Source organism: Rhea pennata, chromosome 15 (genome assembly GCF_028389875.1).
Source record: "Rhea pennata isolate bPtePen1 chromosome 15, bPtePen1.pri, whole genome shotgun sequence".
Taxonomy (NCBI): domain Eukaryota; kingdom Metazoa; phylum Chordata; class Aves; order Rheiformes; family Rheidae; genus Rhea; species Rhea pennata.
In genome coordinates, this window is record NC_084677.1 from 13,774,489 (window position 1) to 13,797,433 (window position 22,945).

The 22,945-nt window shown below is 45.3% G+C and overlaps 1 protein-coding gene across 5 annotated transcripts in view; it reads right to left on the minus strand.

Moving 5' to 3' along the window:
- The window catches only part of INTS1 (integrator complex subunit 1), a 28,954-nt gene extending 6,205 nt beyond the window's left edge, over positions 1-22,749 (minus strand). For 2 of the 5 annotated variants that reach the window (XM_062588240.1, XM_062588243.1), the window contains exons 1-37: positions 22,667-22,749; positions 22,296-22,586; positions 21,334-21,530; positions 20,980-21,117; positions 20,088-20,247; positions 19,616-19,721; positions 19,130-19,316; positions 18,857-19,002; positions 18,453-18,594; positions 17,895-18,071; positions 17,544-17,652; positions 16,804-16,924; positions 16,281-16,358; positions 15,589-15,746; positions 14,284-14,380; positions 13,796-13,887; positions 13,417-13,477; positions 12,843-13,040; positions 12,460-12,589; positions 12,095-12,274; positions 11,850-11,999; positions 11,090-11,269; positions 10,767-10,871; positions 9,609-9,776; positions 9,107-9,218; positions 8,512-8,673; positions 7,498-7,644; positions 7,006-7,104; positions 6,507-6,631; positions 5,547-5,801; positions 4,727-4,886; positions 3,966-4,106; positions 3,375-3,555; positions 3,166-3,289; positions 2,470-2,588; positions 1,421-1,511; positions 557-783 (exon numbers count right to left, since the gene is read on the minus strand). In XM_062588240.1, the coding sequence (XP_062444224.1) occupies positions 557-783; positions 1,421-1,511; positions 2,470-2,588; positions 3,166-3,289; positions 3,375-3,555; positions 3,966-4,106; positions 4,727-4,886; positions 5,547-5,801; positions 6,507-6,631; positions 7,006-7,104; positions 7,498-7,644; positions 8,512-8,673; positions 9,107-9,218; positions 9,609-9,776; positions 10,767-10,871; positions 11,090-11,269; positions 11,850-11,999; positions 12,095-12,274; positions 12,460-12,589; positions 12,843-13,040; positions 13,417-13,477; positions 13,796-13,887; positions 14,284-14,380; positions 15,589-15,746; positions 16,281-16,358; positions 16,804-16,924; positions 17,544-17,652; positions 17,895-18,071; positions 18,453-18,594; positions 18,857-19,002; positions 19,130-19,316; positions 19,616-19,721; positions 20,088-20,247; positions 20,980-21,117; positions 21,334-21,530; positions 22,296-22,586; positions 22,667-22,724 (5,372 nt within the window). In that variant the 5' untranslated portion in view covers positions 22,725-22,749. Of the gene's footprint in view, positions 1-556; positions 784-1,420; positions 1,512-2,469; positions 2,589-3,165; positions 3,290-3,374; positions 3,556-3,965; positions 4,107-4,726; positions 4,887-5,546; positions 5,802-6,506; positions 6,632-7,005; positions 7,105-7,497; positions 7,645-8,511; positions 8,674-9,106; positions 9,219-9,608; positions 9,777-10,766; positions 10,872-11,089; positions 11,270-11,849; positions 12,000-12,094; positions 12,275-12,459; positions 12,590-12,842; positions 13,041-13,416; positions 13,478-13,795; positions 13,888-14,283; positions 14,381-15,588; positions 15,747-16,280; positions 16,359-16,803; positions 16,925-17,543; positions 17,653-17,894; positions 18,072-18,452; positions 18,595-18,856; positions 19,003-19,129; positions 19,376-19,615; positions 19,722-20,087; positions 20,248-20,979; positions 21,118-21,333; positions 21,531-22,295; positions 22,587-22,666 lie in introns of those variants that run through there. The other 3 variants (XM_062588242.1, XM_062588241.1, XM_062588244.1) reach the window with 3 other exon arrangements.
- Between the last annotated feature and the right edge of the window lie 196 nt (positions 22,750-22,945).

Here is a 22,945-nt window from a genome sequence, read left to right on the forward strand (position 1 = left end):
ATTCCGTACTGCAAGGTAATATGGTGCAAGGGCACCCGAGTACATAACTCGGTAAATCTTTTCTACCACCGCTGTAGATGAGGTTATGATTAGGTCAGTTTGTTTCACAGACTGAAACATCCTCTTTCTGCAGTGCTAACATAGCTATGAGAAAATAGTCTAACCTCCATTCAGCTTCAAGAGTAAATCAAAATGGTTAACAGTAGCATTACTGATGATGAATCACAGAATGAGTACAAGATAGAAGTGCCAAATTAGGAACCAGTAAGAAAAATAACCCATTTGCTTAAACAACAACAAAAAGCCACATCTACAGTTTATCCTGACTTTTTTTTTAAAAAAATCTCTGCAATGTCACTGTTAAAGTCTCTTTTCTGATTCCAGCAGCACTTAACACGACATTTTTCCTCCTCAAATCTGAGAGGATAGCATGCACTTATCAAATGGGCCCTGAAACACAATGCTGTTAAAGATATGCTGGCAAGTCTCATCATTACGTAGCTGCTTGCTCCTGAGTATCTAATTTAGAATATGCATGATCCAACTGGACACCCACCTGCTTCCCCACTGCTGGATACAGCTGGTCAGATACTCTGTCACTTTTTTGATGTTCTCAAGGTCCCCATGAGAACAACTGAGCAACAAGGGCAGTCGTGACTGGATGAGTGTGCAGGAGGCCTCTTCTGTGTTTTGGTATCTGGTTTCTGCTTCAGCCAAGATCAGCTCCACCATGCTGATCAACTCTGATGCCTTAAGGTGGAGCACAAATTCCTCACGACGCTTCTATAACATAGGAAGACACTCAACACGAATCCAAACCAGATCCCTAGATCCTTAGTTCCTTTATTCACATTTTCCCCAATTTTAAGGGAACATCTTTCTCGAGACTAGAGTTTAGAACTGCCCAATATCTAGAGCTTTGAAAGCATACACCCCAAACCCCAAATGAGGCCTTTTCACCCCTCTTCTACTTTTGAACTCTTTTGCTTCCAACCCCATATGTGTGCTGAGACAAAATTTGTAATTCAGTCAAACAAAAGAAATTCTTCTGCAGAAAAGAAACACAACCCTTTCTTAGTAAAGTGGAAATTACCCCACACTGAGTTTTAGTGCACCCACCACCGATGTAGCCATATTACTAGATCTTTGATGTACATTGTTGCAACTGCTGCAAGAGCTGCAGAGGAAATGCCAAGCAGGCAGATCTATGTGTATTGGTATCAGTTTTCTGAACCTAAAACTGTCACTGTAATATGTAACTCAGTAGAGCAGCTCAGTAACAAGCTGAGGTGCAGGCAGCAAGCTTGGCATGATGCATCTGTATACTCCAGCCACCCCTTGGCTGTGGAAAGTTAGGCACTGTGAAAGCATCACCTTTCACTACATCCAGACAGGAACCTTGGAGGAACTGAACCACTACCTGAGGAGTTCTTTGGTCCCTTCCCTGCCAAATCCGAGGGATATGAATACAGGCCCACAAAAAATCCAAGGATGCAGTTGGGTCAAACCTGCTAGGAGATAAAAGATTACAAATTTGCAATTAGAGTCAAAGCAGTCATTCTGCAGCATACAAACAAGGTAATGTCTCTAAATATCCCAAGTACAGTGAAGAAAGAAGAATCTGTAAATGTAAAAATAGGATCCATTAAGTCCCGAGAATGCATTTGGTTCTGTTCCCAGATTACGACTAATGATTTGTTACAACAAGCACAGTGCACAATATGGAGCTCAAGGAACGGCATTCAAGAGTGTGTTTGGCTGGAAAGAGTTTTGTGCCACAAGGCCATCAACACAACCAATTGGTAGAATCAGAGCAGTGACCTTGCTGTCTCAGTATAATATTTGGATTGCAGAAATTAATGGAATTGTTATGAGCACAAGATTAATAATAAAATAATATGCAAACTGGAATATTGTTGGCCCTGATCTACAAGTGTAATAAATTTAAGCAAGATACACAGCTTTCAAATATTAAAGCACTACTGTAGTATAGCAGCTGAGAGCTGAGGCTGCTCCAGATCAGAACTGGTCAGACAACACCATAAATGGCATCATGAAAGATTGGAAATGGAGTTTAGTAAAAATCAAAAGATTGAGCAGAACCTGCCTAGACATGGAGACTTCTGTCAGTTCTCTATCTAAGCCATCTTTCAAACCTCATGTTCATACAGATTTTCAACAAGGGCAGTCGGTGCTAGCTGGATTGCCCAGAAATCAGCACTTCCTGTTTAGAACACAGCTAAGTCTTTGTGTGCGGCTTCCATTAAACAGCAAGGAATACTTGTATCATGGTACCCAAATTGACATGATTGAAGTCAGCATTCTCCCAAAGCCTGTTTTTGGCTAGGTTATATCTCCTGCCACTGTGAAACATGGCAACTCTTGTTCTCAGCTTCTTCTTTTTCTCTCTCAGACACAGTGAATTGCCCTACTCAAAACCCCTTGCTCTACCTGAATAGCAAGACTCACCTTTGCTCCCTGTTTCTGCAAAGCAGAAGCCTGATGCACTGGTGCAGTGTGGTCCAGCTGGACTGGTGAGTGAGAAGAGCCAAGAGATATGGGCGGAAGGAGGGCACCTGCGACCCTGCCTGGAAGGACCAAACAAGGAAGACATGTATCAATAGACCCATATTGTGAGGCAGAAGTAGCAAGTATCACATATATTACAGGATGGTGAAGATCCAAGACAAGACAGCAAAGCAGACAACACACAGACAGTACTGCAATTCAAACCCTACATCTAACTAGTAGAGAGTATTGTACAGTATGTCAATACAGTACATGTCTAACCAGCATTAGATAAGCTGGAAAACTCAACTTCAGTCTTAGCTTTAGCACAATATTTCTGGGCAAAACAGTTATCTTGTCTGCAAATCACTAAGGAAAATTCAGTTAGTTGGGCCTTCATGGGACTACGTTGTGCCTCTGATGTGCTTTAAAGTCCTGAAATTAACAGGGCTGAAAAAGTATAAAGATCAGATGAAATGTAAGCCTTGGACTGAGAAGAATGCACCAGGATCTTCCTCCCAGCCAGTCTGCACTTCCCTAGAACTGGTGTAATATGCAGCGAAGCATAAACTCTCCCCTTGCCCTGTTTCCAGGTGCAAGTTGGTACCCAAGGAAGGCGGTTTCAGTGCAGAAGTCCCTCTGCCTAACAACTCTTACTTTGTTCCAGGAGAACAGTAGCCTCTGTTGGAGATCAGGGCAGCTGCTGATCACTTCTGGGTCCAACATCTCCAGCCAGTCATTGAGAAGGCCAGAAGAGGGTCCTAGCCAAGTAGCTTCAGTGCTGAGGAGAAAACAAAGCTGGTGTATCAGTGGTAATGCCATGAAACCAGGCTTACCAGTAAATTCTCATCACTGTCTAGGCTCACCTGCAGCTATCCAGCTCCTTTTTCACTGGTGTCTCCTCTTTGTCCTGGAGCAACAAGGAGCTCACCACAGTAATTGGTTTCATGGCAGGAAACCTGGTGGTAGTCTCAACAGTAGCTGAGAAGAGGACAGTCAGGAGTTCTTCCAAGTATGGAGAGTGAGTTTCAATCAGACCTTGAAGGACTAATAGAAGGAAAAAGATGTCATGCACTAACTTCAAGAGGTCGTGAGGATGCAATGGAACTTCACAAACGTATCATGAATGCATTCAGCCCAACATTCCTGAAATGTGGCCCAGTAAGGAAGGGGCAAGCCCTCTTTATCCGGGATAACAGGCTTCTGCTACTCACTAATTTAGCAGAAACCAGCAACTTGCTGAGAGACTTGATTCAAGTGCCAGATCACAGTGTATAAACCCATATATCAGTGCAATGTACGAGGCAATTCAAGCTGGAACCGAGTTTAGATCAGTTAACATTTTCTGGTCCAGGAAGAAGGCAGTCTCCTGCACCCTGCAAACCAGGCACTCACTTGCTAGGCTGGAAATTAAGTTTGCTGCTGTGAGAGGGAGGAGAGCAGAAGAACCACCATACCCGTGCTGATGAGCTCTGGCTCCACATTACATTTTTCTCCTGATTTCAGGGTTGCAATGATGGCACGTACTGTGGAGCTGATCAAGTCAGTGTCACGACGGAAAGTCAGTGCTTCTGTAAGGTGCAGAAAGCCACCTCGAACTGCAAAGAAATCACAACAATGGCAGAGGGCCAAGTCAGCCCCCTCCTCAAATTCAGAGTTTTCTCTTTCTCTTCTCTTTTACAGATGCACCACGTGGTTCTACGGCACAAGTACTTGAGCATATGAACTCACTACTCTCTACTGACAGTTCACTCCCACTGAAAACCTTGATATCTCTTATGTATGTTGCAGGGACATGTGGCTAACAGACTACTTTGTAACTACAAACCCATTCTCATGCCTAAGCTCTTTTTTATATTCCCCTTCTCCCAACAGACAGCAGATAACAGCCACACAAGTCATGCTGTGACTTTGTTCAATCATTATTGCACATGCATCTTCCAGGCTAGAGGTAGCACAGTATTTCTACTCTCAGCAATTGCAAGTTTTCCTGAGATCTGCTCTGTGAGACGCTACCAAAACTCCACTGTAGATGCCCAGAGCCAAATCACTTCTTGCATCCTCATGGAGTTTGTACAACTCAAGTTTTCCTCTCTTCACTGTTCCTGAGCATATCTCTAAAAAGGGCATCCCACCCCACCTTCTGGTCTGGGTCCATGCCTTTGTCTCACATGGTCCACTGTCTCCCACAAGCTGCACAATGTAGCAATGACTGTACCATCATTGATCCTGTGCCGTGAGGAATACTGCACAGCAAAGGCCTTCAGCTGAGCACGCAGGGGACCTTCTTCCACTGCAGGGTTCTCCAACCACTGCAGCATCTGCATGAGAACTTTGAAGAAGAGTGAGGAGAAGGCAGTGTCCTGTGGCATGCAGCGCTAAGGAAAGCAGCAAAAGAGATCTGCTTACGCACACTTCAAGAACACAGTAAAGACAGCAGGAAAGATACAGGTAGTTGCACATACTGCATAGAGAGCACACCCACTCTGATGGGCCGTGGCTCACTGACCTCAAGGCAGCAGCCTGTAACATATCAACACAAGCCAAAAGCTCAGTTGCACATAAAATATCTCTTCAAGCATAGCTAAAGGCAATTCAGCACATTCTTTCATTGAGAACAAAGAAATAAGGTATTTCACCAGATAAGTCTCAGTCTGCTCTGAAAATCTCTTTAAGAAATTATTAGACTTCTGCTCTCAATTTCTCTGCAAGTGCCCTGGCTTGCAAGGCATGTCCACATTCAAAATGGCATAGCCTAAAGATCCCAAAGTCAGCAGAGACCAACAGCTGCAAATCCACATGGCTACCATACAGGTAAGGTACACCCAACCCTGCATGTAAGCCCCAACCCTCATCAGTGCCGAGCTAAAGCAGCCAGCCTCCATCCAGATGCCCATGCATCACACTCCCCATGCTGTATTTCTGGCATTACACAGGTAGAGGGTCTGCACAGAGCAGAGCAGACACACCTCGAATTTTCTGTTTGCTAGCAGTGAACAAAAGGATTGTGAGTAAGAGTCTTGTCCTAGACTACTCACCTGATATTGGTACAACTGGCGCATCAGAGGGCAGGAGATGAAGTGGTTGCGATGCATTGCCATCACCAACGCACCGCTGTGTGGGGAGTTCATCAGCGCAGCCACTGCCTGGAGAAGTCGTGCTGTGATCCCAGTCACTTGAGCATTCCCCTGGCGGATGCGAGCCAGTTCCTGCCCTAGGGCTTGCTGCAATGCCAGGGCAAGTGGGCGTAGGTTTGAGTTCTGCCACCGTGGGTCTGGATTTAGTGGGAAGAGCTGATAGGAGATAGAAGAGAACACGTTTATGAGAGCGCAAATGAGAAGACTTGCTACATCATAAACATTTCTGAGACAGAGAACTTATTTCATCTTGAATAATTATATAGACTAGCAGTCTTCTAATACAGTTTTTTCAATATTTTAGTGCCTGATGCAGAAGCAGGCAGAGCAATCACCTAATTCCAATATGGCTATCAATACTTAAGACCATGGGAGAATCATCTCACTACTCAGATACAAGCAACTATCCCGGCCAATTAACTCCCCCAGGCTCTTTATGGAGTCAGTAGGGAGAGAGACTTTGCAAGTAGACAAGTCAGTGTACAAAAGCTACTTACCTATAGCTGTGCCATCAAGGCCCTGCAAGCATTTTACAAATCCTCCATGCTGAAAAGAACAGTACCATACACATAACAAACAGGGTGCAGAGAGGGTGAGCTACTAGCAGGCACTGTCAGTATTGCGTATGATAAATCACACCATGTCCAAACTACACGGGAAGAAAATCCCTTCCCATATCAGTTCTCCCAGACTGTAATATGCAACCTGATTGCATACACAGGTTTCTTATTCATTGCCTCCAAACACTGTAGGAAGAAGGGGTCAGAAGATGTAAGTATAAATGTTCTGGGTTTTGTGAAGGTGCTGCAGGGAAGCAAGTGATGGACAGTCTGCTCTACATGATAGTAGTTATACTAGTACCTGCAGAAAGATCCCTGCCAAATCATCTTCTGGGCCCAGAACCCGAATCTGACTCAAGGCCCGTATTCGGCTCTGGCTTTGAGAGTTCTCAGGACTAGATTTTGATCGTGCTGTCTCAGCACTGTCTGCAAGGAGAGTAAAAAAACCAAAACACTGCTGTTATAACAAATGGCACGTGGAGCCCCAAGAATGGATTACCTTCAGCTTAATTTCTCGTAAGTTGAAGACTGTTAAGTAGCTTTTCTTCCTAAGCCAAAGACCACCCAATCCTATCTCCCTCAGAACAAGTCATTGTAGCAAAGTCCATGAACATGGCAATACCTCCCTTGACCAGGAGTAAAGCACTCTGGCAAGGACTGGTGTTTATCCACAACTTGCTGATATATCATTGCACAAACAAACAGTTTGGAAGACAGTATTCTCTATTCCTTAAAAGCAGAGGAAGGAGGTTCAGAAAAGGACTCTGATATTCAGAAGTTCAGGCCATGCTTTTCAGTACCTCGGCGGGCTGGTAAGGATGCAGTGAGCAGGGAGTGGAAAGTCTGGCCTCCTGTAGCTCCTCTCTCATGCTGAACCTCCACAAGGTGAGCCATGTAGTCTGAAAAAGGGCAAGATATGAATACATCACCTCCTTCTCTCGAGTAAAGCAGGAGAAGACTGGTTGCTGTCTGTACAGCTCCCACAGTGGAGGGACTATTCTAAAAGACTTTGCAAATATGATGTGAGCACACCTCATTTCTGCTAGTTAGATTCCAAATTATTTCTGCACTCTGCACAATCCAACCCAGAAAATCCTTCTCATCTTTGGGAAATGCAGACAACATCCATCAAAACAAGCCTTGAGGAGGTCTCTACAGAGACTGAGAAGCTGCCAAAGCAGCCTGGGCACAGAGTTCACTGAACTATTTGGATTTTTCCAAGGAAATAAGCAAACATGAATACTGCTCGAGAAAGAGTAAAATGCCTCGTCAATATAGTATGGAGCTCTTACTCTTGTCCATGATGTTTTGCTCCAGTGTCTGTGGGTCATGAGATACTGCCTGATCCAGGTACTGCAAAAGTTTGCTCATGCTAGAAACTGGGATTCCAAAGGACTGAACAAAGAGAAGCAGCTGCTGTGGCTCCAGGTCCTGCAAGGCTGAAACACAAACACTGAATTCTCAGACCTCCGAACTGCTCACAAAGGGTCATTATTGTTACCTGATCTTTGTGCTTTTGACTGGATTGATAGTGACACATGAACGACAGGGCTGTAGATAGCCTAAAGCCAGAAGTCTGACAGTTGCTTACTATGTTTTCTTTGCTCTGCAAATCATTGCTTTCTTATTGCATTTTCCAGTTAATTCACTCACTGCTTAATTTGATCTTCTGTTTAATTTGATCAAAACCTCAGGAACCAAATCATTTGTATTAAAAATAACTTCCACCCTATCTGTTGATGGCTGCAGGCAGGAATTATTGAATAATTCAATCACTAGCTATAGAGAGCTGTCATTTAATTAGTAAGAAAGGGACAAAAGCTATGAATACAAAGAAAAAAAAAAAGCAATCGACAAGCTCTGCAAGGGTGAAAGTAACTACAGTAACTACAGTTATAGTTTACATCTTTTAGGCACTGCTCTCCAAATTGCAAGAATACCATACACTATGGAAGAAGTGCTGTGCCAGTCATCTGATAACTGCATAGCTTAATTCAATCTGAATGGGCATAAAGACAGACAATTCATGGTCCCTCACTCCTTTAAAATACACATAAAACGATATATAGTCATGCAGGCCCTCTGCACTACTTCAAAAGTAACAATTGTTGCTGAGTGAAGCCAGCAAAACTGAACACTTGAATCAGGGGAAGAATTGCTGCCAGGATTGCAATAAGGAGCTATGCTAAAGGCACTGATATCCTCTTCAGTCTCAGCTTTCACTGAATGGTGCTTTAAACGCTGTGGGGATTAACCTGTGAGGACTGATGGTTCAGGTAACTCCAGCAAACATTGCACAGGCTCACCTGCATCCACAAGACGTGGGACTTCAGAACGGATCATGCGCAACTTTAGCCAGTCAGGGAGCAGCAGAGCCTCCTCTGAGGTGTCAACCAGAAAAGCAGTAGGCAGAGGCTTTTTCTCCGGGAACCATATATCCAATAAGGTGTAAAAATCACCATCGCCTGCTTAAGAGGGATACAAAAATTATCTCCTACATTTATAAGCACCTAGAACCCTTCTCTTTTACAAATCAATAAACTAGAACACTTCCTTGCTTGAAGGCTAGAAACAACCAGGAATAAGCAAGCTATCAAGTGGAAACGTGAACTACATATCTGAGTGCCCAGTTCTAACATCACAATAAGCCTCTGAGTCCTCATTGTACCATCATTTTATTATTCTATGCTGCCTACAGAAGGCAGCGAATAAGCCTGCAATTCCTTTACTTAGTGCAGCAATATTCTGATGGCTCCTATAGACACAAACACAAACTGCAAGGGACAAAGCCATGAGCAGGAGGATTAACACCAGCCTGACCAGTTAGGGAATGGCAGACATAGGGAAGGCTCCCTCTTTGGTCCAAAACCCACTGAATCAATCTAAGCACACTTCACTAACCTTGAGGTGGCCCTAATGTCAGAAGAATAACCATGGCATGAACCACAAGGATGTGCATAGTGGCCGTTTCCCCACTAGTCCAGCGAAGGAACACCTGATCCTGGGACTCCGACTAGGAGAATGATAGAAAAGGATCAACAAGTGTGTGGAAAGAAAGAAAAATGTAGTCTTTGAGGTGCAAATGTATGAGAATGGACAAACTGGGTCAGACCAAAGGCCCCTCTAGCCTGGCATGTCCAACAGCAGCCACAAAAGATGCCTAAGGAAGAGTAAAAAAATGCTTTGTGCATGCGTGCATGCATTATATAAATATTACATATACACACATGCACGCGTACACACCACTTGGCTCTAATATTAAAACCTCCAATTATTTTCAGCTTAGGGAATTCTTGAACAAGACTCTTTCTTCCATATATTTAGTAACCCACAATAGGTCTCTTGTGAACTTGCCCAGCTTCTTCTTTGACCTACTTAATAAGAAAAGGCAGCAGGCACTCACCCAGCTGTACACCTCTTCACCCTCCTTACTCTGGCGCATACGTTTGATGTAGCGAGAAAAGATGGAGAGGAGAGCAACAAGCACTGCATCCGACTCAGCACAGTACGAAAGCTTGGAGAAGAGGTGAGACATGATGGTAGAGCGCTCCACTATGAGCCGGGCCACATACTGCAGGGGAGAAAAGATCCATAAGTTCTCCACGGAGCAACACAGACAGGCCCTCTTGCTGCATTGTGTCACACGTTCCAGTCCATCATCTGCCCAGTTAATCCTACTCTGGAGATCAGTCCGTAGGTTTCAAGAGTAGAACTGTCACACTGGGGAAAAAAGCCAGTACTGTGCATGCATCTTTCTTATTACATCCCACAGTGCCTCTATTTGTGGCATAGCTGCTTTCTGACACATCCCATTATAATGGGAGCATTTGTAGGTATTTTCCTAGTGAAAGTTGCATTTCTGAGGATACAGGATTTATTGATTTTTATTTAACATTCTCTACATATCTAAACTCATGTATGCAGGTAGAAAGAGCACAGGAGCCTCTAGATCAGTGCATCTGAATCTCAAGACGACTGTTAGAAAGGATACAGTTCAATGGACTTAAAAGCCATGAAAAGACCCTGAGTCAGAGAATAGTGAAAAAAAGAAAATCTCTGTATACGAGTCAAATACTCAAGATGACCAAATGTAAAAATAAATAAATAAAAATCAGGAATCCAGTTTTGGTTACGGGAAATTGCATATCTCACCATTAGGGCTCCTGACTTCCCCCCATTCTCTCCCCAGACATGTTTGACTGCAGGTTTAACACTTGCTCATTCAAGTAACACTACCAGGCGGTGGAATTTTCTTCAAACCATTATCTACTCTTTCATTCCCCATACCATTTGAGATTGGCTGCTCTGTCCCTGGACTAAAGGTTATTGCTGTCTAGCTTTCTGTGTGAAAGATATGAAACCCAAGACTGACTGCCTTCCAGCACATATGCATGTGTGAAATGCAGGAACACATACAGTTGTTGAATTCATGTGTCCTAAAAGCCTCATCCAACTGGTGTGGCAAGTCACGTGCCTACCAGAGTCCTGAGCAAAGAGTTCAACTGGTCAGTGTCAAGTCTCCCCCATGCAATCCCACTGCCCTAGCCAGCTGGTCTCTCACCAGAGCAAGGTCATTGTGCTGTCCCTGCTCCTCCACTGGGGCATGCTGGGAGAGGTACACCAGGTAAGCACTGATGGTCTGGGGATCTGTCTCCATGTGGATGGCCTGGAATGAGAGCTCTTCTCATTAGAAATCAGGAGGCAATAAAAACAAGAACCTGTTTAAGGAATATTCTTCTTTTGCAAGCATATTATAACCCACAAGATATGTGGGTCTGTATCGCACCCACAGACAGTTTGCTCAGATTTGTTTCAGCACAAGTAGGATGAACAGGAACTTGCTCCAGAGCTGGCCACTAATTCCTTTCAGCTACTGACATCTACCTGTTGCAAGGCAAGAGCTGTTGTTGCTCTAACACTGTCAAACAGCGGCAGCCTTGGGAGGTCTCTTAGCAGCCATTGATATCCCTGGAGCAGTTCAGAATCACCGGAGTCTTCTTCCATGGGGTGATCTTTCTCCTCTCCATCACGCATTCCCCCTTCTGACAGCACCAAAGACAGGCCCTGCAGAAAGCAAACGGACACAGTCTGGGCGTATGAAGGCACAGCTAAACCACCAGTTTCGTACTATTGAAAAGAAACAAGCTTCAAACACTATGGAGCAATCCAAATGCAACACAAGGATCCTACAATAGACTTCAGACCACATTATATGTTTACTTGACAGTTACCCTGCTTAAAGTTTCAGTCTTCTGTAAGCATAGTCCATTTGGACTCTTCGCAATTCTGCCTGCCTTAACTATGCTCTGGAGCATGAGGCATATACTCATTTACATCCTACAGAAAAACCTGGTGCCAACTACTTCATGCAATATGTGATCTGCTATGTCTATACTTGAACTTCACAGTAGACATAGCAAAATCCAGCTCCATCTTAAAAGGAATAATTGGCTGCTGAACAAAAAAGGCCTTTAAGCAGCAAGTAGTAGAAATGTATCTGATGGGGTTTGGAAATAGAGACAAGTTACCGAAAAAGGATGACATGAAACTATTTCATAGCACTGGCTCTGGACTTGGATCAACCTAGCTGACTTAGTCCTCAGCTTTTGGTAAGTCCTGGTCAGAGGTTCTTTGTTCTCCTCACCTTCATGGCCAGGACCCGTGAAGCAACCTGGGAGGAACTCAGGCGGCGCAGGAAATAGTCAAGCACCTCACAGGTTGTCTGCTCATCTGCTTTAGGACCCAAGAGCAAATCTTGCAAACGTCCAAGCAACTGTCGCTGTTTCTGTTGTCTCTGTGAAGCGAGAAGTTGGCCATTCCAGTGAAATGAAATCGGAACTGGACTGTGCAGAAAGCACACAACAGAATTGACCACAAGAGACCACTCACCTGGCGTTTCTTGGCACGTTGCTCTTTACTCTCACCCTCCTCCTCCTCTTCACCTGAGGTTGGCTCATCAGCAGCATCATGAAGCAAGAACTCACAAAGGCACTGCACCGGTAGGACATCCAATGAGCCCTCACTGGACTGAACCAGATCTGCCAGCCATGGCATCGACTGTGACGAGGCCTAGGAAGCAGGAGAATGACAATGCAGGACCAGCAGAACCTAGATGCAGCACACTGATCACTTAATTCCTGAGCTGTAAGCCACACTCCCCTGCATCTTACTCAGTTCCCTTCTGTCCCTACTCCACTCAAGTTTCAGAGACTAGGGCTCAAATCCTAACTTATCCAGGCCACCAGGGAACCTACCTGTCTTTGAATGATGTTGAGAAGAAAATCAGGATGACGACTGCGACACAGTAGGTGGCCCAAGCGCAATGACTGATTCAGGCTTTTCACTTGCTCGAGGACATGTGGCGGAGGTCTGCGTGGGGGACCCCTATCAGGGAAACAAGAAATTATCCACAGTCAGACACACTTTCATCCTGGTGTTAATAAGGATCAATTCAGTAATGCAAAAGGGCCAGATGCCTACAGCACAAGGACAGGAAGCAAATATGACACATCCATCCCACAGGCTACCAGATCTCATGCTCTCCCCCTTTACATCAACTGCACTACCAGCAGTAGGGTCTCCCAACTAGGATCAACTGGAATTTCTTGCTGGAATTAGACCGCAGAGGGCTACTTACTGAGGGTCCAGACTTGTCAGCTGGGACAGCAGGAGGCTGCTGCTCTCTGTAATTGTTTGCTTTGTGGAGGCAGCAGCCAGATGACCTTCAAATGCAAGAATCTCCTGCTTTTCCCTCTGGGAGATTTGAAGCTCACGGTTAATCATCTCTGTGCACTTCTCCTCATCCGTCAAAGTACATGGAGGATATGAATAATTACTAAGAAAACAAGTCAAAAATGGTTATCTTGCCCTACTCAAAATTCACGAACCACAAACAGGCAGAATGTCCTCATGACCGCAATTCCTTGGCCAACACAGAAATAGCATGACAGCTCCCCAGTAGGGACAGGGGGATTGAGTCCTTCACTGCAAGTCATGCAGTAGTCAGCCCTTGCTCCACTCCCTCTTATCTCTACTTCCTTGCTGGTAATATTTCTGTTAGGGGAAGACTCCTTTTACTCTCTAACTGCCAGCCAGCCAGCTTATTTTACATCAGTCCCAACAGAAAGGAAGGTGCCAGCTGACATCTACTTCATTCAGAAATGTGTGTTCAGTGGCCCATCTGACTTATGGAGGGATTTAAACATACTAACTTGGTCATGACCATTTCCATGAGCATCTTTAGAGAGGGGTACTCTTCCCACGCAGCCAGGCCTGCAAAAAAGAAGAGAAAGGCAGTCAGAGATTCAGCAAAAAAGTCATAATATTTGCAGAAATTCTAAAACATTCCAAGGTGGGGAGATACACTAATTTCACTTTGGAACAGCCCATCACATTTAAACAGAGTACAAGCTCCCTGATCGCAGCCACATTCTTGTCCAAACTCCCACGCGGTGTATTTCTGCTCACACAGTGACTATGCATCAGAGCATCATTAGGCAATAGCAGCATCCTGCCATCCTAGCACATGCCTTGAACACAGAAAACCCCATCTGCAGCAGAACTGATGTCTCAAGAAATGTCCACACTTACCAATGTTTTCAGGATTAAATGCAGCCACTACAAGGAGAAGGGGCCAGGCTTTCCAGTAGAGGGTAGAAATGGCTAGATTTGGAGGCTGGTAACTGCAAAAGTCATCAAGAGAAAGTGGTTGGATTTGGTTACTTGTGCTCATCTCAAGATTGTTTTTTCTTTTAACTGTTCATTGTGTGGATTCAGCCACTGTGGTTAAGGGCCTTCAAAAGAGAATCCTTCTCAGGAGGCACAGTAGGATTCAGCTGAAAATTTCTAGAGCAGAAACACCAGTTCTTACACAGGAAAATCCATTCCATGACTCAGGTCTTACTTGCCCTGGAGAAATTCTCACTCATTCTCAGCATGCCATTGAAAGAGTCTCCTCATGACACAGTTATTAAAAATTATACAGAGAAAAGCATTTTAAAATCTACAGGCTAGTATTGTTACTCACAAGGAGAAAATGAGCTAGATCACACTGATATTGTCTGTGTGATAAGCCTTACCCTGGGGGTAGCTGAATATTCTCTGGATGGTGGTAAGTGCACAGATTTAAGACTGCATCAATCAGCTGGATTCTCTCTACCCTCAGGACCTCGACATCTGGAGGAATAGGAAAGATGAAGCAAGTTATTGACCTGCCTACCTGGCTGAAAGTCCTTCTCAAAAAAACAAAGTATATTAAAAATTCAACTTGAAGTAACTACATTATTGTGGGTTTGTTCTCATGATAACACAGGATCAAAAGACAGTAACAGCTATAAAAAAAAAAGCAACACTTAAAGCAATTAGCAGCTGAAAAGCTCAATATATCCTTATATCCTGTCTTGTTATTTTTTTAAAATTCTTTGTAAGGGCAGGTTTTGTTTTCTTTTTCCAAATATACCCAACGTGATAGCTGTATCTTTTTCAGTATGCAAATTCACTGCTTATCTGAAGGAGTATATCTGTTCAGACCTTCCTTTAGTTCAGAGGAACTAAAAACACATTTCAAATTTGCTGCAAGCTTTCTGACTCCCTCTAACTTAACCCTGAATCTTCCAGTATTTGAAATGGTGCAGCATTTAAAACACTACACTGAGAAGTCAGGCACATTTTCAGAGGATATTCAACAGCAAAACTTAGCTTGTTTCACTTGCACTGACCAGATCTGGATTCAACTTTACTATTTATCAGTCAGCAGTAAAAGCATGTAAGACGCTTTATAGTCATGCTCCAACAACCCCCTTAACTTTGACATAAACACACACAGCTTTGCCAAACAATATACTCTCCCAAACATGCACGAATCTGAGAAAGCATTGAATGAATTCGTAAGAGGGGTCAGAGTTAAAAGTTCTGTCTCCAACACTGACTGAATAACAGAACTGAGACACACCATAGAAAAGTGGGTAAATTATTTTTACTTCCAACCCTTTCATTTTTGGGTAGTCCTTTATATAGCCATAAATAAAAAATCCAGACTAAATTATTGATTTGAAGATGTTAACTCAAAAAACTTTAGGTGGCTAATCACAGCTCCTCATCCTTAACACAACCAGTAATTTCCCATGCTCAGCAATAGACAATAATAAGGAACAGGGAGAAAGTGCAGGAAAAAAAAGAAAGCTTTTCAAAAGTGAGAAAGCAACATCAGTGTGGCTCTGCTTGGTCATCAACATTACAATATGCTTTGAGTGATGCTAGGGCTCTTTGGTACATGCTGCTGGCACACTAGGGTACTGGGTAAAATTGCTTCAGCCCTGGGTGGCAATAAGAGGGTACGTAGTCAGAAGGAACTACTTGCCGCCTAGAGCTCTATGCAGACTTACCATCTGCTTGCACAGCCGCAGCCCGCTTTACCAAGTGGTCAGCGAGCTCCATGGCATCCGCAGGGCCAAGAGGAAGGTCCCGTGACAAACCAATGACAAGGATTCGCATCAGTGTATCTTCAAGGATGGGCACCTCAGAGCAGAGGCGAAGGAAGAAGCTGCATGAGAAAGAAGACATCAGTTATGCTTCTTTTTTGACAGCAGCACGATGGCTGCAGAAACTCTCCATAGACCCAAAAGCTCATTTGAGCAGAGAATAAGTCACAGCTCAGCTTACAACCACTTCTCTGGTCTTCAGCTGTAACTGCAAATGCCTGAAACAAGTTTTTTTCTAGAATACCACTTGTATTGCCTTACACAAATGCAATTCAGACCTAATTGCTTGAGTCTGAGCCCTGTAATATTACCCCAGGACAAACCATCCAGTGCAGGGCTGCCAATCTTACATTACAGCATCAAGATACAGAACAGCTTAGCACAGGGAAGAAGAATCAGTGAAGAGGAACAGATGGAGACTGGAGCAACATCCTCTGATTTTAAAGGTAGTCTGACAAATAATGAAAGTCTAAGCACAATTCCAAGACTTTCAACACACAGTTGTATTAGGAGCATCAGAAAACACTAATTTGCTTTGCCTCTGGCCACAGCAGTTCTGCCAAGGCAATTGGCTGCGAGTGGTGGTGCACACTCACTTGCGGTCACTCTCAGGGGGCCAGTTGTCCCATTTGTAGTACGTCTCTGGCTGTTCAGTGAAGAGCACCTTGTGGAGGCTGTAGAGGCATGAAAACAGTAAACAATCTGAGTGAGACCAGGGAACAAATTTAATCCTGTCCCCTCACAGTCAGCCTCCACACAAGAAAACCCCAAACTCCTGCTAATGCTTCCCATCCTACATATGAAAGAGCCTCTAAGAAGCTAGTCTAGCAAAAGTAACAGCAAAACTCCCTATTGAACTAAAATGGTGGACACAATATATATCAAAAGCATTTTACATTATCACCTATTTCTGGTAATGTGGTGCATCAGGCACAGATTCCTAAGGGGGAAATAGTTCCAGCCTGTACCTTGTGAAAACACTTTTCCTGCTGCCTGTCTTATAGGGGGAAGAGAGATCTAATTAACCCTTGGCGTATACCTAGGGTCCTTATAAGACATCATGTAGTGTTGGGAAATGGGCTGGATATGCAGGGCAGATTCCCAAGCTGACTTTCCTACCAGTGCACATAGTCCTTTGGAGCTAGCTTGCTGATAGATGGAACAACCGTATGAAGCCACCAGACGGCATCTCGCTGGATTGCAGCAATTTGATTCTGGAAAGAGCGCAGCACTTCCAGGTCTGAAAGAGAGTCAGATTAAGAACACGCACATGTCAGAGCCCTGCTGGGGACAAAGCTGGTGAGAAAAAGAGGAAAAAAATGGCATATGAGGCCATTTCAAGAGCATATGGTAACCAGAACCCTAGAGGGGAAACGTAAACCAGACAGCCTTCAGCTTTCCAGCCCTGAACACACGCATGCTTGGCTTTATGGTACACACTGGAGAAGTGTAACAAAATCCTGAGATACAATACAGAAAAGTCAGGGTTAGGGGAAGAAAACATTTAGGCAGTCTCTTCAACGCTACCCCAAAAGTCTGCCCTCTCAGCATGATGTATTTGGTAATTCTTAAAGCTATCCCTCCATATAGAACCCTGTTTCTGAGGCCCTCCACACACAGCCCCTTTGAGGGTCTCGCCCACTGCTTCCACAGACATGAAAAGCACCTGTATCATTACCCAGCCATGCAAAAGCCACATCACACAACTCTGTTAATTAAGCCCTCCCATGCCACTAATCAGAATGGAGAGTTACACCTCTTCCTAATCACATCCACAATACTCCCCCAGTCTCAGCACTACCAGGTGATGTCTACCCAAGCTGTTCATTTTTAAAGGGGATCCAGGTTGCTCTGCTTACTCTTTTTCTCTCCTTTGTCCCAAGCAATTCCAGCTTCCTTCACCTGCGCTGTGATACCAAGCATCATGGAGACAGCTAATAGATCAGTAATATGGATAACAAACCGCTCCTGAAAAGAAGTCAGCAGAGTCAGCAATATCCTAAGGTGCTTTCTCAAAAAGGAGTTCATCAAAAATGACAGTCATGAGTGTTTGGAAACAGAGATGTGAGAGAATAGCTATGAAAAGCAAAACAAACAATGAATCACTCAAATGACAAAGGGGAAAAAAGAAAAAATTACCAGAAAATCAGATAAAATCCCAGTACACCTCTGGTACATCCAGCAGCATACTGGTCAAAAAAAAGTGGTACCTTGAATTCCATTTCTGAGTACTGGGCCTCCTTTCGTTCCTGCATGAGTCCCAGGCAGAAGGCCTGGAAGTTGATCTCATGCTTTGTTTGTTTGATGATCTCTCGGAGCAGCGCCCGCGAAGCCCGCAGGTAATCATCTTTAGTAGTCAAAAGATCCTGGAACACCATTGCCAGGTACTGAGGCCATACAGAAAGAGAAAGTTTTCAATGTATTGTAATATATTAGCATCCACAGAATAAAAGAAAAAGCGTGAGGAACAATATCAGCAACATCCTTGTCCTTCAGATCCCCAGCAATGTTAGCGTGATTACATTGGGGAGCTCTAACAGATGCTTCTCATGAAACTTCATTACCGCATGGTCAGTCACCCAGAACACGGGAGTTAAGAATAATGTGCACAGGCATTTTCTAACTAGTACAGTAATGCGATTTTCAAAATAGTACAATATAGATTGCACAGTTTTCTAGGGGAGAGATTTCATTTGAGCCTCAGTTCAGCTAAATCTCTTGGGCAAGGGTCTGGGAACACCAGTAGTCATGCAAGACCTTCCACCTACCTTTGGAGCTTGCTCTGAGCTATGTTGCAGCACAGTGTACAGGATCTGCATGTTGTTGGGATTTCTTGCATTTGACAATTCATTGAAAATTACGAACTTAATTGTAGTGCCCAGGTTATCCCTGTGCGCATTCAGCAGCTCTCTACAAAGGAAGACCAGAAGTATCAGAGCTTCAGTTTTCATTGCAGCTATAACCACTGTTCTAATTGTTCTGATTTCAGTTCAAAATATTGAACATACAAAAGTGAAGAGAGTAAGGCAGCATGTATGCCCAGCAGTGTCAAAGGACCACTGAAAGGTTTCCAGATGAATGAAAATAAATCAGATGTACTCAAAACATCTCAGGGCCAGAGCTGGGAAAGACTTTGCAGAAGCACTGAGACAGTAAAGGACCTAGGCCTTACCTAACACACAGCATGTAGTGGTTGAGAAGCACTTTTGGTTTGAGACGAATTTTGATCAGGTTGGAGATAACTTCCATGTCCTCTGAGCTATGGGTGTTGCAGTTCATGCAAACTGACATTAGCAAGTCCTGTGCTGGCTTGGTCAACTGCAGGGGAAAAACAGAAAGACTCTACAGTCACCTACTGTCACAGGTAGCTGGGCTGTATCCATGTGGCCCTCCTGGCAGAACTCCAGTCCAAGACCAGTCATGGCCCAACAGCTGCTATCTTTACCTTTGGATTTTGCAACCACATCTCCAGCCTTTGCACAGCCATTTGTCGGACCTCTTTGTAGCCGCAGGTTGCGGTCAGCAGACGAAGCAGATTCCTGGAGACATTATCCATCGGCTGGCGGCGGTTGAGTTGGTCCCGCAGCATGTCTAGGACGTATTCCTCCACGCTCTCTGCAAGGTCCTCGTACCTGGGCCATACAAACGACATTTTGTTCACTTCTGCACAAGCCAGCCAGGCCACATTTCACTGTGTAGAGAGATCGGCATCCTTTCTTGTTTGCAATATGGTTACAAAAACCCTTCCTCCTCATACTTCTTGTTTCTAAAAGCCAATTGCATCTGATGCTCAACATCCTTCAGTGTCACAAAACAGCTAGTGCAGAGAAGGAGCTCCCAGCTGCTGCACTATGACAGTGGTCTACTGACAGTGGAAGAGCACAGACAGATCTGCTTCATGGCTAGGTCAGGAGAAGAGATGGCACTGTACCTGGGCATGAGCTGGCCCTCCTGCTCTGGGCTCATTTTCTCCTCTGCAATCAGCAACTCGCTCTGGCTGTCTTCTTCCTCTGTCATGGAGGGATGCGGGCTACTCCCTGCAATAGACCAACACCCAGCACACTTCATAAGTCCGCTATTTTTCCTAAAGATCTCTCGCTTCTACTCTGAAACCTTCAGCTTCTTTCAAGGATCCCTTCACCGATACTGGAGGCTACAACCAGTCACTTCTCATTGTATCACATACAGGCACAAAGCTTCGAATTCCTTTCACTGTATGCCTTGAAATATGTCCTCCTTGGTGGACATTGAGAAATTTCTCTTAGGAAAAAAAGCAATGCCAGGAACTCTTACACCTGGTCTATGTCACTTCATCCTGTAATAAATCACTCATCTGTTAATAAACTTGCAAAGCTCCATCCTCTCCCTACTGCTTTGTTCATATTTCCCAAACATCATCTTACCAGCACTAAGGTCCCCTCCGCTACGTCCCACTTCCCCATGCAACAACATGCTCTTAGGGGGCATCTTCGTGTTAAAGGCTGTTTGAATGTTATCCACAAATGTCTTGCAGTGAGGGCTATCCACCCAGATGCGTTCCCCAAGGGAATCCTCAATGTAAACCTATAGGAAAGGAAGCAGTAGAGAACATAAACCATGTTAAAGTCTGTTTTGTACAGGCTAATGACAAGAGTATTCATGAGTTTGCTGAGTTTTTATTTGTTTGCTCTTAAAATACTGCCATGACGTAAGAAAAAAGCATCTGCATTGCAAAGATTAGACACTAAGACCATGTAAGTGCAGGCAAGTCTCATAAGAGCAGGTTAACAAACATCCCAAGCTATGCTGGGCACTGAACTTATCTGGGAGCACAGTTGGTTTACTTCAGCAAAGATTTTACAACAGTTCCCACCTCCAACATAAAGAAGTTGGCCTGTTAAAAGCTCACTCATTTTAAATCAACAGGTTAAGTGTTCAGTTCCTACAGACAATCTAGAGAGTAAGACTACTCCAGTAAGTCTGGAGTATTGCTGTATCAGTAAACACTGTCAAGGGAACTTTTGAGAAAAGCAGAGATAAGGCAGCAAAAGGTAAAAGAGGTCATAGCATTTCAATCATGAGTGCAGAATTTTCTTAAAAGAAAGAAAAAGACAGACAGACTCTAGATATTTAATTCCTTCTCACCCATGCTTGGTGACAGGTCACTAGACACTCTTTTCTTGCAGTAGGAATAAATCCTCTGCTCTTATCCTGCACCCAGCACACAAACACATACACACTTCCCAGCCTTGGCCAGTTTCACCCAGTCTGCCCACCACTGTCCCAATCCAGCAGAAGCACTCTTGGTTCAACAACCTTGACAAAGATCTCTGGCCAGTTCTCATCCTCCTCGTAAGCAGCCATGAGAAGGTTGCAGGCCAAGACAGACACCAGGCTATTCCCTTTGGCTTTGAAATTGATGGAGGCATCTCTTCGGAGTAGACTGCACAATGCCTGCAAGATCACACGTACGAAAGTCAGACCATCTACCAGAAAATTACACAGAAAAACATCAGAAGATACACAAATTACAGTAATTTCTGACACAAATAAGATATTTACAGACACATATAGGTTATGTTCTGGCCTGAAAAAAATCACAACTATACTTGCAGGCTGGCAAAAACCATACTGCTAGCAAGCCCAAGCGTCCTATGTGATGGCTCTCACCTCAATAACCCCTTCAGTTGCAAATATGTTGGGTTTGATTTTTGCCAGGTACATGAGGCTCAGGTACAGCGTAGTATCAGGTTTGGCTCTATTCATTTTGAGCTGCTTCACTGCTCCACACAGCACCCCCTCGATACGGTCGTCATTGCCTTCTGCCTCTGCTGCCTCAATTTCATCCAGCAGCACTGTCGGGACAACTGCAGTAGCCAATACATAGGCATTAGTTTCTACATTTATGCAAAATGACTTCAGGCATTCTGGGGTCGGTTATCTGGAAAGCAAAGCATACATTTGCTTGTCTTTACCTGTTCCAATGGCTCCCCCTCCCCCAACTAAAACGCTATTAAGAATTGTTTCATGCCTGACAATACGCCTTTTTTTAGTTGGTATCTGCTAGAACATCCTTCCGCAAATACATCCAACACCAGGAAACTGAGCAACAGTTGAGAAGACAAACATATGGGTACGCAGAGACTGCTAAAGGTATATGGATATATGACCACAATCTAAATTTCAAAGATTTTCTCAAAAAGATCTTTCAAATGCTGCTGTTGGGCAGTCGTCAGACAAGCCGAGCACAACAACCTGATACAGATGGGAAAGGAACGAGAGGAGAGAGAATCGTGTCTTTGATCCTGTACGGAGTGGGGCAAGGGCCAGAGCTGCTGCAGGAAGGTGAATTCCAGCACAGGAGAATCACTGTGAAGTGCCCAGAAAGGCTGCAAAAGGCTGCACGTGCACTTGCCTGCTGTAAGCACCATCTGCTTTGCTAAAAATTCGTAACTCACTTGCCAGGAACAAAACAGGGAAAGCTTTGAAAAGCCTTAAGGCTGGCACGTAAATGGCAACGTAAAGACTCAGAGGAGAGCTCTGTCTGAGGAAACGAGCCGTCGAGTTTGCGTCTTCTCTCAAGCCGCTGGCTGCCCTGCGAGCCCCCCGAGAAAACCCGGCCCGGCTCTCACCTTCGATGGGGATGACAGATGGCTCCTTGATGGAGGGCGAGATGGCTCGCTTCTCCGCCACGGCCGCCTCGGCCAGGCGTCCCAGGGCGCTCAGCGGCGGCGTGGAGGAGAGCTTGGGGCGCTTGGTGAGGCCCGTGAGCCCCGCGGCGCCCCCGAGGGCAGCGCCGCCCTCCCGCTTGCGCTCCGAGGGCAGCCCGGACGGGGCCGGCTTGAGCAAGGTGACGGCGGCTTTGGAGTCGCTGCTCTGCCCTTTGGAGCCCAGGGCGATGAAGTCCCCCGGCGGCGGGTGAGCTGCAAGGGGAAACCAGCCGTGACAGCGCCCCGCCGGCCCGGCCGCCCCTCCCGGCTCGCCGCCGCCGCGCAGCACTCACCGGACGGCTTGGGCACGGCGCTGGGCCGCCGCACGGCGGCCGCCTTCGGCCGGTTCATGGCGCCGCCGAGCACAGCCGCCCCCGGCACCGACGCCCCCCGCCCGCCCCTCCTCCGGCCGCGCTCCGGAAGCGGAAGTTATTCCCCCCCCCCCCGGCCTGGTGCGAGGCGGAAGCGCGGCGCCACCTGCCGCGGCGGGGCGGCATCGCCGCAGGAGGCCCCGCCCCCACCGCTGAGCGGCGGCGCCGCCTGGCGGCGGGAGGCCGCGGCGCAGGGGGCGC